General features: G+C 42.0%; 1 protein-coding gene across 9 annotated transcripts in view; it reads right to left on the bottom strand.

Annotated features, from left to right (window-relative positions):
* DENND2B (DENN domain containing 2B) overlaps positions 1–14,480 on the bottom strand; it is a 291,401-nt gene that overhangs the window by 6,723 nt on the left and 270,198 nt on the right. For all 9 annotated transcript variants that reach the window (XM_034770079.1, XM_034770078.1, XM_034770082.1 and 6 more), the window contains 4 exons: positions 6,891–7,068; positions 5,316–5,357; positions 1,699–1,810; positions 279–518 (listed from right to left, as the gene is read on the bottom strand). In XM_034770079.1, coding sequence (XP_034625970.1) covers positions 279–518; positions 1,699–1,810; positions 5,316–5,357; positions 6,891–7,068 — 572 coding nt within the window. The remainder of the gene's footprint in view (positions 1–278; positions 519–1,698; positions 1,811–5,315; positions 5,358–6,890; positions 7,069–14,480) is intronic.

The following is a 14,480-nucleotide window of genomic DNA, read 5'->3' as shown; positions in this document are numbered from 1 at the left end:
ACTTCATGGTGTGGAGCAGTCAACTTTTCCCTTTAATATTTTCATGTACTGAGATGGGAAGTGTCACAAGGATGAGACTCATTCTTTTAAAACCTATCATTTCAGTTTTAATCCAGGGCACACAAAAGAAGAGGGTACTGCGTGTCTGGCAAAGTTAGCAATAGCACTGATGTTTGGCAGTATATAAAGCTGTAATTGCTAAAACCATGTGAAAACATGAAAGTGTATTAATCCCTAAATACAGCCTGCATAGTAGCAAAGGGAATCACAAGCCTTACCTTTTGCCCTGCATTTTCTCAGTTCTCTGTCCTGTATAAACCCAGCAAACATTTGGGATTCCATAAAGACTTCCAGGAAGCGACGGATACTCTTGGAAGCTACAGATTTGCGGAAAGCATCCCTTTGGAAGACACGCTCTCCTTTTTCATTCTGAGTTAAGAACAGGGAATAGTGGCCAACAGTTTCCACGAAGAATCGGATGAAAACTTCTGATACTAATCCATTCAGGGTGTTACACTCTGCAAAAGAAAGCAGCAATATGACACTCAAATCCTCTGAAGAACAGCTGCAGTACAAGGTCCCTGCTTGGTCACTTGCATTGGATTTAATGTTTTCACCTAATATTTCTCCCCCCAAAAGTCTAACTAGAATTATAATAATAATATCTGAAAAAAGATCTGCAACACCTAAAACCACATAAATGCCCTGCCACCCTCCTTCTCTTGGCCCATTAAAATTAATTGGATATGGAAAGCATAAACTGCCCTATAACTCAGCTTCAGAGGAGTAGCCGTGTTAGTCTGTATCAGCAAAAACAACGAGGAGTCCTTGTGGCACCTTAGAGCCTAACAAATTTATTTGGGCATGAGCTTTCATGGGCTATAACCCACTTCATCAGATACATCAGTGGACTCCATGCATCTGATGAAGTGGGTTTTAGCCCACAAAAGCTTATGCCCAAATAAATTTGTTAGGCTCTAAGGTGCCACAAGGACTCCTCGTTGTTATAACTAAGCTTGTCAATCAATATAATAGCAGATCTTCCATATCTCAAAGTCAACAAAAATACAGTTTTCTTTACTGGGTAATCCACACAAGACCCACAGAAGATGCAGAATTAAAAATTAATATTTGAGGCCTTAATCTGAAATGTGTCTCTGCTGTTTGAACTTTACTTCTTCCTGGGTAGTTAGCATGCTTCCGAATGATCTTGAGAGTAAAATTTTGTGCTGAGGGTAATAAACCTTTACAAAAAATTGACTGAAAAAGATTTATTGTAGATTCAATTCTTGTATCACTTGTGAATACCTCAGAGATGTTAAAGTGACTTTACATATTTAAAGCAAAGTTTAATAAAAATAAATATAAAATGGATAGACTTGGACTAATGGTATATTAGATTTTTAACATCAAAGTCTCTGAGAAAAGGTTAAAAAACATCTATGGGAGTGTGTACATTGTGGCATTTAAACAATATTTTAAACAGGCGGTTAATATATTACAGTGCTTTGAAAATTATACTACATGCCCTCAATCATCAACTCTAATTCAGAAACATAAATTGATGTTGTAAAATGTAGCTGTGGGGTGAGATGATGAGTTTTCTGAAATTAGGACCATGTTTCTTTCTCCTGATCCCAGGGACACAATATCACCCACCCACACAGGTAGACAAGACTTGTTTCCAGATTATTTTACCATCATCTGAATCACTATCTGAATCCTGATTTATCAGTTCACTTTTTCTCTCTAGAGCCTGCTCCAGAGCAGCTTGCAATTTCCTAGGTAATAGTGTGTCTTCATCATCCATCTAAAGGAGAAAAAAATATATTCTTTAGACTGTTTTCTTCCCTATATGCTCATTTGCAGTCAATGGTTTTTCAGGGCCTAGAATTCAGAAATAAAATATTCTGTGTTTGTTACTTTAATGGCTACATGAATACAATAATGAAACCTTATGTTCCTCTGTTATATATTTCTGAATTTAACTTTATAGTGTTTTTCATGAGACTGAAGTAGGGAAATATAACATGCTATTGGAGTGCAAGGTAAATACATATAGGCCCTTATTCTGCTTGTTACACAACAAACATATTATGAAGGCACTAGACAGGCATGATAGGTTTCCTGAATATACACAAGATGAAGGCCTAGCCACACATACACACAGCTGCTCAGGCTCGGTTCTGGAAGCTTCTTCAATTTTTGATAGTTCCTCTTTTGCTTATTTTCCTGCAAGTACTTTTGCTCATTCTCCACACCATATTTAACATTTGCTCCAGAAACAATGAGCTGATGTATGACTCCTAGAGTTGCAAGGAATCTTCAGAGTAATCTTATCTGTTTGCCCAACCTTTACTTTACAGGGTACATCCAATTGACTCAGCGCATTCTCTTTTATCTGTAAATTATCTAGTGCCACCTTACTTTCAGGAAATAGTGATTCTTTATCTTTCTTTTTCCAAGGTTCCTTCTTATTCCACAACTCAGTAAATCATCCACAATATTCTCCTCTCCACCTGAAGACTTCTTCCCCAGCTTCTCCCCTTCCCCCAGACCAATCTTATCACCACTTGTGCTTGTTGTCTTGCTAAAATGATGTTCAAAAGATCAGGTTGTCTCTCTAGGGCCTTGATTTGTCTCAGTATTACAGTAGATTCTGCTTAAAAGCAGTTCTGATATTAACAACTTCCAGTTAATGGCAATGTTTTGCTGGGAACCAATCCCGACCCATTGACTTTAATGTTAAAGGGTTTTGGATACTGGCAATGGCATGATGCTTATTAAGAACTTTTTCAGGAAGAAAGGCCCTGGTAACCGGCAGGATAGTGGGAACAAAGGACGCACTGACACATGCCTTCCCTGGCTGCAGCTGTGCAAAGCTGCCTGTGCCTGGGGCCCCACCACCCGCACAGAATGGTGTGGTAATGAGCTGGAGTTCCCGCATCCCTACCCAACCAGGAGTCCCAGTGGGAGGAGAGGCTGCGGGCAGGGCAGCAGGGGGGAGGATTCCAGGGCTTTCCACAGGGAGCAGGGGCACTAGGGGCCCATGGAGATGCATGGCATCTCTCCCTGTGCTCTTGGGGCTGTGCCTGCCGTGACACCAGGGGCCTGCAACCCGGGAAGGACACGCTGAGACAGGCCCCCAGCATTGGTGCAGGGTAAAGCCTGGAGAGCACAGACAGAGGTACCGTGTAGCCCCACAGGCCTCCAGTGCCCCTTCTCCCAGTTGAAACCCCTGGCACCTGGGCTGCAGCCCCTCTCCCCTGAAGGCAGGTTTGCAAGGCTGCTGCCAGGGAAGGCACGTCCCAGCACTTTGTTCCCTGACTACAGCCTTGTAAACCTGCCTTCCACTTTTTGGCAACTGCTGGATAATGTCAGCTTTCAGCTGAGAGGCTGCTACTAAGCTGGATCCACTTGAAAGCAACAGGAAAGCAACTCTGAAGGTAAGCTCTCTTGGCATCTTCTAGGCAAACTATTTATTTCAGGAGGAAACAGAAAAGATTCAGACTTTTCTAATCTAGTTAATTGCACAGTTCCAGTTGGAACTTCTCCAGTGAACCCACAGCTCCATTATGTTTCTTTAAACCACCTGATTAAAGGGGCTGCAAAGTTGCCTATTTTTAGGCTTGGAAGAATTAGATTTTTAAATATAAATAAATATCAATTTGACCATACACACACAAGCCAATGAAAAAATCTTTCCATTGATAATAATAGAAATGTACAGATACGCAAAGTAAGAAAAATGCTGCTTGAAAACTTGTTTGACTTTGATTTAAGGCTATTAACTTTGTATGTTTTGACATATGTGTGACGCTGCACCCCATATTCTTCACAGTGATATTATGATATGAGTATGACATAATCATAATGTATTTTATGCAAGATACATCACGTGAGATGTCATTGGAAAGATTATGATTTGCTGAATATGATTATCCTATTTGTATGCATGTATCATTTTTGTATCTGTACTTCAAAGGTAATTACACCTGGGAAATGCCCACTAGACAAGATGCTTTCATTCTAGATAGCGGATGGGGGAAGAGCTATTAGAAAGAACAATAGGCCTTAGGAGAAGCTTATCTCCCACCTGGGGAGCCTTCCTGAGGACCCTACAGACAGCCTCTGAGTAATGGGTGCTATGACTCTACGAAGACATGTGAAGTGACCACATGTCTGTAGACTCCATCTTGGAATGTCAGTGTTTTTCCAGAGACTGGTCTGGGAACTAAGCTTTGAAACAAAGGGTTCCCGCCTTATTCAAAAGCTATATAAGGCTGGGAGTGACATCACCTGGGGTTCTTCACTGACTTCCTACCCAGGAAGACTCCTGGAAACATCTGAGGAACAAAGGCTGGACCCAGGCCAAAGGGATTTTTAGCCTGTGAATGGAACACCTGGGGATTCCAAGCTGTAAGCAAGTGCAACTTGCTCCTTAAGAATTTGCAGCCTGCTTGTATCATCACCCTGGGTGAGAATCTGCTATTCATATCCAATCTATTTAGTATATTAAGCTTAGTCTGCATTTTTGTTTAGTTGCAAGGTAATCTTTTTTGATCTGTTTGCTATCCCTAATAATCACTTAAAATCTATCTTTTGTAGTTAATAAAATTGTTTTTGCTTTATCTAAACTAGTGCATGGAAATCATAACTCAGGGGCAGAAAGCTGTTGCATATTCCTCTCCACATTGAGGGAGGGGGTGAATTTTATGAGCTTACGCTGTACAGTTCCCTGTGCAGTGCAAGATGGTATAATTTTGGATTATACTCCAGAGGGGGTGCGTGCCTGAGAAGCTGGAAGGTGTCCTAGTTGAAGCCTTCCCATACAGGGGCTGGTCAAACAGCCTGCCTGCATGTAACTGCAGCTGAGTGTGTCCCTACCTGTATGTATGCTGGTGAAAGTGCAGGCTGAAGCTTGGAGGGCTTTGCAGCTTGTCACAGCAGTACAGTGTAAGAGAGAGCCCAGGCTGGTGGGTGGGGGTCTCTGTGGTACCCCAGTTCCAGGTGACACCCCGTCACAATATGATGTTGACAATTTGTGTTTTAATGGTTATAGAGCTTTAACTTTTTGCATCTCAATGTCTACTGTCACTGAATAATTATTATCGCCCCCGCATAGTTTCCCACAACTGTGAAAATTTAAATTGATAAAAATTGAAAAAATGCTTAAAATTCATAATTTTGCACAACTGAAAATGTAAATGGATAAAAATAAAAAATACTTTAAAATAAACATCCAAATTATAAAATAATAAAAATTGCTTTCTGCCAAGCCTACCTATTTTAGTTAATTTAAAGCCATACTGTACCTGTCTGATGAATCGATCGGCTCCCAAGTTAACCATCAAAGCCTAAAGAAAAGAAAGATACAGTAAAGATTTATCTTGATGACTGAAGACATTCTAATGGTGTCTGCTTTTACAGATAGAGGGAGAATCTAAACGATACTTAGCCTGAACAGAAATTAGAATGAGAATCAAACTTCTGTTGTAAGTCTGCAGCATCAAACCATTTGCAGAGTTCTATACAAAACAGGAAGACAGACTCTCTGCCCCTGTAAAGGTCAGAGTCTAAGGGTACGTCTTCACTACCCGCTGTATCGGCGGGTAGCAATCGATTTATCCGGGATCGATATATTGCGTCTCATTAAGATGCGATATATCGATCCCCGAACGCGCTCACCGTCGACTCTGGAACTCCACCAGAGCGAACGGCGGTAGCGCAGTCGACGGGGGAGCCGCGGCCATCGATCCCGCGCCGTGTGGACCCCAAGTAATTCGATTCAAGATACTTCAACTTCAGCTCCGCTATTAGCGGAGCTGAAGTTGCGTATCTAGTATCGATCCCCCCCACTAGTGTAGACCAGCACTAAGTAAGACAGAACACTTCAGACATTTCATACCTCAGATGATGGGCAGATTTCAGAAAAGTTTGCTTTAAAATAATTTTAAAATGTATGGGTGTCATTGTTTTGGTGGATTATCCATGAAGGGGGTCATTTGTGCAGAACTGTATTTCAAAAGGGGTTTTGGTGAAACCAGGTGTTGTTCGGTTCAGTAGGGCTGGTTCCAAGCATTAGGGGGTGGCATGGATGAAGTGTAAATAATTAATAATGAAGGTGCGAGGAGGAGAGGATGCTAAAAAGGTATGCAGGAGGGCAGTTTGGGAAGGGTAGGAGGAAAACAGAGCACAGATTTAGGAAGGGGCAGTTGCATGGAGAGCACTTGAAATGACCACAAGTAAAGGAAATTTGCTGTGGAAGGGGAGAGGAAACCCGTGAAGGGCTCTGGGGAGAGTGAAATGATGATCAGAGTTGTGTGAGGGGGAAGGATTGTGGCAGCAGTATTTTGGATAGACTGTATAAACATAAAGCTAATTTCATTTGCAATATAGCACCAATGAGACCTTGAAAGGACCTTCTTTGCCACAGGAGTTCTATTCTCTATTCAGTGTCTGGCTGTGAGTGTAACTCCCATTAGAATTAGTGAGAGTGAGAGTGGCTGGCACTAAAGTGAATGTTTTTTTACTGTGCTAATGTCACTTCACTATGTTATTTCACATAAGAAAATAAGACCTTATCCCAATATTGACCTTGTTGTGGCAAGGTTAATGTTCACTTTTCACTGTCAATCACCATACACAGGGGCATTGAGGGAAGATTAGAATCCTTAAAACCTATTTACAGTATTTTAGTTTTTTCCAAGAGGCAATTGTACATGACAGTTAGAAAGAGAAGAAACAAAGGGGCAAGTTAAGGGCTAGAAAAGTAAAAACTTATATCAGAGGCCAGCTTATATTATATACTCAACTGGTGTACATCAGTTTTACTCCATACAAACCATTTTGGGATTCATTTAACAACCAAGTCCTGGGCTGATTCCTACCTCTTCTACAGGCAGCTCTTTCAGCTTGGGCAGAGAGCTGGACAGCAGTCCAACCAGGAACGGAGTAGGGCAGCAGACAATGTCAATCATGGATGAGGGAAGAACAGGAATGAAAGTGTGCTGCCAGGAGAAGGGGTACAGCAGAGCCACCACAGCATGAGAACAGCTTGAGAGGGTGCTGAGGAGAGAGTAATATGGGCATTTAAAAATTTTATTAAGATGATGTTAAAAAAAAAGTGAACAGAGTTTGAGCATAGAAGTTTCTGGTTATCAGGGAATAACGTACAGATTATCGAGGGTGCAAAGTTTGGTTTAAGATCGGGTGGCATAAGGAATACATAATCTGCAATATCCCCGATTGGGTGTAAAAGGCTTGTTCTTAGCCCAGAATGCCTGCTTACCTGCTGCTGAAATAGTAGCACAGTGAGAATACAGGTGCTCTCTTCTCACAGGATGGCTTTATAAGCTTCCTAATACTGCTGTGTCAATGCACCTCAGTTCTAATCTGCATCCTCCCTGCTATTCTAGTCCCAGTACCCTTCTGTACTAAACAGTGCGGTAGCTTTGTTAATTCCCACTGTGCCCATGTTCTTCACATCACTCATAGTGGAGGCTGGAAGGTCAGACTTTACTTGGAGAGGGCACCAGACTGGGAATCATGAGACCTGGATTCTATTTTTGGCTCTGCCATTGACTTACTTTGTGACCTTGGCTAAGTCTCTTTGCCTTTTTGTGCCTCACTTTCCCCATCTGTTAAAGGGGGATAGCAATATTGGCGCTCCTGTGTAAAGTGCTTTGAGGAATATGTATGAAAAGTCCTATAAGAATTAAGTATTGGTCTCCTTCACTGGAAATTCCTTGCTTACTTTGTCCTTTTACTTACTGAACACATCTGGGTTTCACTTTATAGTCAAATGCTTCCTGAACACTAACAATAAAACATCATAATCAAATTAATTTTTATGACTGAGAAAGAAAGAAGGACCCTCGTTTTTAGAGCTGTGACTTTGGCCTGATTTGTGAAGCTTTTTACCCAGCTCAGTCTTACTGAGCTAATTTTCTCAGTGCAAACTTCCACTATAAGAACTATAAATAACTAATAACTGTTGTGCTACTACCACTTGAGAATTCTGGGTAAAGAGTCCTAACTGACTTCACTGCAAGTCCTCTGTTAGACTGTAGGTGGCATCAGACTTCCATTCAGATAATTCTTGCAAGCATTATAAGCAGAAAAACATAGATGATTCTGCACACATGGGAAAATGTATCACCCGGGGACATGGATCAGCATTCACGTCGTGCTCCCTGTCAGTACCTGGCCCAAGCCAGGGAAGCAAATGATCCAACCAGCAAACCATATTCGGTGATGAATCCTGGTCACATGCCACCTGAGGCACATTGCGCATACGCTAAGAAGAATATATCATCTGTTTGCTTAGCTATAGAAATTACACTTTGGAATTTGCCTGAATAATGAACAAAATAAAAAAAAACAACAAAGGGCCGTGTTCATCTTTTACTGGAAATAATCAGTTTTTTTCTTGATATTTACTCTAGATATATCAACTATGGTATGTTTTTATGACCTTGCCTTCACTAGACTGCTACAAGTTTCTTAACAAATGCTGTTTTTTCTAATATTGTTCCACAACATGTGATGGGGCTGCCCTTGACTCCTATCTTGCGCTCTTCAGCATATGCCATAGCAAGCACAATGATGTGTTTCAGGAGAAGAAACTGTGGAGCATGACGCAGGCTCCCAAGCACAATTCTCAATCTCCCTTTAATGCCTCCGTGGTATTTTCAACTGTTACTGATTGGGTCATCATGGAGGAATGACTACCAAAAAAGAGCCACGTTAAGCTAGAAGCAGGAAAACAAACGTTTCTCCAACATTGGGTTCATCATAATCTTTTCTTTCTATAGAATGCCCTTTTGTAACTTTTCCTCTTGCATGCAGGGCTGTGACGTAAATCAGCACCAACATCCTCTCTCGTGTGCTATTCCCATGCCTTGGGAGGCTTTCGCCTTCGAAACATTGTGCTGGATTTTTCTTTCAGAACTTTCACCTGGAGCTAGTTAGTACCATGTAGTGGGAGGTTGTTACGTGGACATGACAGTGATTGCACCCAACAGTGACTTCTTTAAGCTGTAGTATGCTAATGTGGTGCAGCTTGCAGCACTGTCATTGCAAGTGTCAGTGTTTCTATTTTAAGCCAGCGTATGCAAATGTTTTCAGAAGTGTTCAGCACCCATCATTTGAAAATTAGGCCCCTTTAAAATGTCTCAAGTAAGTACCCCAAAACACGTGACATTAAATTTAGGCCTCCAGAATCCTGTACCTAGGCAGAGATATAGCCCCACTTTCATTGGGATTTATATATATATACACACACACACACATATACACACATACACACTGAATTGAGACCTTGTTGCTACATTTTTTGCGCTGGTCATACAATAGGCATAAACGATCACATTTCTGAAGGGGGCCTACATGACATTTTTGACTGCAAATGAAGTGATTACATATCTGAGGTAAAATTCAGAGGTGATGGATGTATGGGAGACACCAATCTCCTTTAGTGTGCTTTAATTTACACTTTCTTATGTCTTCCTGTTAGTTGATTCTCCTGCTCTTCCTCTTCAATAATGGGACATGTCCGTCATATATGAATAAAAATCCCTGTTTTCAACTCAGTTTCTCCAATCATCATCCCCATTCAATCTATACATATTTTCTACTATGGTTAGTGTAAGGTACCATCAAAAATTGTTTCAAATACATTTTCTTTTACTGTGCTGTAAGTGGAGACCAATGGTCACTTTTCTAAACCAAAGCCAATTTCTCTGGGGTAATTTATCTACTCAAATCATTTTCCTATTGTGTTATATACAGACTGTTTTTTGGCCAGGAAAGTTGTCAGCAAAGACTGATATAAACTAGGACAGGAGGCTTGCAGTACTGAAAGGATTATGGTTTCTTTAATATAGACAGAACTATCATCAACATTTCTGACATTATACAATCTATCTCCCATGCACTGTTTAATGGTGAATAATGTGTGTTTCTGGGAATACAGTACTTGCACTAAGATAATATACCGTACTAGTTTTTAGCTATTGAGAAATAATCCACATATTTAATGGACTGGAGTCAATGAAAACAAGAGTATCTAGTACCCAGACAGGATATTAGGATGTCTGTTATCATCAGTGCAGGTACACTAAAATATCTAATCTCAAAATACAGGCCATGAAAAATGACACCATGTAGATTATTTGTCAATTGCTAAAATCCAGTACTTTATCTCAGGGCAAGTACTGTATTCCCAGAAACACACATTACTCACCACTAAACAGTGCTTGGGAGATAAACACATCATATAGTGTTGGAGCCTTGAACCCAATCTGAATCCAATGGGACTGGACTACAAGTGTTGGGTTTAGGTCATGTCTCAAAACAACCTGACATTCTCTGGCTCAGATTGGGTCGCTGATCACCTCTTTCTGCCGAGGAGGTCGGCCTAGCAGCAGTAGCCTACCTCAATCCTGCCAGCAGCCACCACTCACAGCAGTGTGCATGTTGGCAGAGCCTGTCACTCCACAGCACACACAGTGCAACAAGGAAGTGTCAGCCAGCAGGACCAAGGCAAGCAGCCGCTGCCACAGTGACATCCACAGGGGACATCCACAGATGGATCACAGGGATGGGTTGTGGGAAGCCCCCACCAGGCTGAGCCCCAAGGGTGAGCAGACAGCACTGACATATGTTCAGAGGGAATTGCCCAGGAGGGTGAAGGAAAGCAGCTGCCCTTCAGGTGTACAGTGCTGGACTAGGGTAGGGAGCAAAAGGCAAGCCAGGGTGGGAGATCAGGCTGCAGGACTAGGAGTGGGGCTAAAGGGTAATTAGTCCCTATGTCTCCATGGAGGAAACAAAATAAAGAAAATGGAGTCTGGGACGGTGGCTAGTCCCTTGCAACACAAACCGAAGTTGACAGGTCCCAACTACAAGTGTTGGGTTTGGGTCAAGTTGGGTATGAAAACAACCCAACACACTCGGGCTTGGGTCAGATTTGGATTGGCTGTGGTCTAGTTAGGATCAGGTCAGGCTTTACAATTAGGCCCAAGCAGACCGACAATTGGAAATGCTGAGGCTAGTTTTAGATGCTTGTATTTAAAGACAGTAACCTTGTCAGTGCTGCGAGTCTCCTGCCTCCAGGAAACGCTGAAATCTTTTTGCATATGCCTCCTACTTTAGCTGGAAATATTCCATCAGTGTAGGAAACAACCCCCTCTTTCTCTTTGTAAAAACCCACTTGTGACGTTATTGACATGAACTGTGACCGTATAGATCATTATTGCAATCAGGGTCTTATGATTGCACCAGGTCTTGTACAGAGGAGGTAAAGTGGGGTGTCTATGGAAAGGTTGTAGTTTGCTGGTTATGATTATGCTATCTGTATATGTGTATCATTTCTGTATTTGAAGTTACAAATTTTGGCTATGTATTTGTATCTCAATGTGTTTGATTTTAAGTAGCCTCAGTGAAGTTTTTGGTCAGCTTCTTGAGAAAGGACTATTCTCAGTAAGTGCCCAATCAAGAAACACTTAACTGACAATGGACTTTGGGAGACGCCAATCCACATCTGAGCTTTCCTGGGAACGATCAAACTAACATGCAAACAATGGCATCGGCCTGCAAAAAGCTGAATCATTCATGGACATGTGACTTGCCCAGGTGGCTACAAACTCCATCTTGTTGCTATGACTTTGCACAGGAGAACAAAGGTGTTTCTGCCTACAAAAGAGAGAATATAAAAGGCCATGGAAACGCCTCCATTTTGTTTTCAGCTGGCTTAAGAGATGGCTTCTCCACCCCCCAAGAGATACCTCAAAGAAACTGGAACAAAGGACAGTAACTACAGGGGTGTGAGTGATTGCTGGACCCAGACTAGGAAGGAGTCCAGTCTGTGAAAGAAGCTTATTGGAACATCTCTAAGGGTGAGATTTACCTGCATGCAGTTTCTTAATGTATTAGGCTCAGACTTGCGTGTTTTGTTTCATTTTGCTTGGTAACTTACTTTATTCTGCCTGTTATTACTTGGAACCACTTAAATCCTACTTTTTATACTTAATAAAATCACTTTTGTTTATTATTGAACCCAGAGTAAGTCATTAGTACCTGGGGCAGCAAACAGCGGTGCATATCTCTCTATCAGTGTTATAGAGGGCGGACAATTTATGAGTTTACCCTGTATAAGCTTTATACAGAGTAAAACAAATTCATATGGGGTTTGGATCCCATTGGGAGCTGGGTGTCTAGATGCTAAAGACAGGAGCACTTCTTAAGCTGTTTTCAGTTAAGTCTGCAGCTTTGGGGCATGTGGTTCAGACCCTGGGTCTGTGTTGGAGCAGACTGGCATGTCTGGCTCAACAAGGCAGGGTTCTGGAGGCCCGAACTGGCAGAGAAAACAGGCTCAGAGGTAGTCTCAGCACATCAAGTGACAGTCCCAAGGGGGTTTCTGTGATCCAACCCGTCACACCACTATTAAGGAAGTGGAGGTTGTAAAACCTTTTGGAATTGTTTGGGGCATCTTACGATGACCTGTCTCATCCCTATTTACCATTGCCACATGTAGCTCATAATTTCCCAAAGGTCCCTCCCTAAAGACATTCTCCTAGAACTAAGACTGTCCTCCTAGTCAGGCAAATCATTTGCAGATTCCTCTGAACTCTGTAACCTGCTGTTTCATTATCTGTGTTGGCATTTGCAGTGAAAGCGGAGGAAGACGAGGTTATCCCCTCTTCCCCCACTCCACAACTCTCCTAGTGTATAGCGATTCTCATAACACAGGGAGAGATTGTTCAGTGAGAGGAATTATTTGCATGGGGAGCCAAAATCCTACCAGTGCTACATTATCCCAATGGGTTGATGCCAGGTGCATATTATGCAGATGCTCCAGACCATGTGCTCAACTGGCACCAATTATCAAAATCTGGTTCTCTGTTTCCTTAGATGGAGAAATGTAGCCAAAATGTAAATTCACAGATACGTATTTCCATTGCCCGTGTTTACTTTTCCACAACTTTTTCATGTTGCTCATTTCTCCCTGATTTAATTATGACATTGTCTCAACATTTACTGAACTCTTTCATCTGTTTTTTTAATACATACACACTCCAACCCACAATTGCTCCATGACCGAGTTACCTTCCTTCCCCACATCCTCCCTCTTCCTCTTGGGAGAGTTTGCTCTGGATTTCTGTTGGAGTTCTGAAGTTCTATCCCTTCCAGTATTTGAATTAGGTAAGTATTCCACACCCATAAGTCTAACCTCAGCCCACAATAGCACTTTTCTTTGATGGCTCCTGCTGTTGTGCCATTAGGGATGAGAAGGACGGAAACACAACATGGGGAAAGGGGAATCATTGATCACTTCTGTTGCAAAATTGCTGGTGTACCCCATAGCTTTGTTCTTATCTAAATACTGCAATGCCATCCTCACTCTTGGACTAGTTCCAAGCCATGGGAGGGAAAAAAGAGAACGGTCCCCTCACCTGCATAAAGGTAATTTAGGCCCATGTTTTCAGAAGTAGCCACTGGATCTCAGAGGCCTTCTTTTGCTACCGCTTATTTTTGATGTCACATAACCTCCTTTGGACTTTGGCTTTAAGCAGATGATAGGCCTAATGTTTTTGTTTGTTAGAGGAATCATTTTGCCAGTTACAAAATGCATTTCTTTTCTGTTGAATTAATGCTAGGATTTCCTCGTTGTTTTCGTCAAATCAATCTTGGTGCCAATGAGTGGAACATCCTATGGTTTCAGCACATGCACTGTGAATGGTGTTTTTAAGTTGATCCCAGTGTTCTTGAATGTCAATGATGTTGTCAGGCAGGTTAGAGAGTTTCTCAGCCAGATGTTGCTGGAACATCTTGCAGCTGGTTTGGTCTTGAAGTGCTTTGACATTGTACTGCTTTCGCTTAGTCTTTGGGTGTTTGTGGTGTGGTGGAACGAGCTGCAGGTACATGACTGATCTTACTAATCGATGGTCTGTCCAACAGTGATCAGTATCTCTCATAGCTTGTGTTGCACGGACGTTGGTATAGTCTCAGGCTCTGACTATAACATAGTCGAGGAGGTGCCAGTGTTTGGACCGAGGATGTTCCAAGTGGTCTTAAATTTGTTAGTCTGCCTAAAGATGATATTTGTGGTGAGCAGATAATGCTCCGCACATTTGCTGAGGAGGAGAATACCATTGGGATTTACATTTCCCACCCCTTCTTTGCCTATTGTGCCTCTCCAGAGTTGGGAATTCTGTCCGACTCTGGCATTAAAATCTCCCAGGAGGATGAGTTTGTCGGCCTTAGGTGTGGCTGTGAGGACTGCCTCAAGAGTTCTATAAAACTGCTCCTTATTGTCTTCCTCATCATTGAGTGTTTGGTCATATGTGCTGATGACTGTGGCATATTGGTTGTTGCTAAGCTTGAACCAAAGAGTCATGAGATGCTCATTGATCCCCACGGGAAGCTCCAAAAGCTGACTGGCGATCTTATTTTTGATGGCAAAGCCAATCCTGTGAATG

This window comes from Trachemys scripta, chromosome 4 (assembly GCF_013100865.1).
Source record: "Trachemys scripta elegans isolate TJP31775 chromosome 4, CAS_Tse_1.0, whole genome shotgun sequence".
Lineage (NCBI taxonomy): Eukaryota > Metazoa > Chordata > Testudines > Emydidae > Trachemys > Trachemys scripta.
This window is presented reverse-complemented; position numbering and strand designations above follow the sequence as displayed.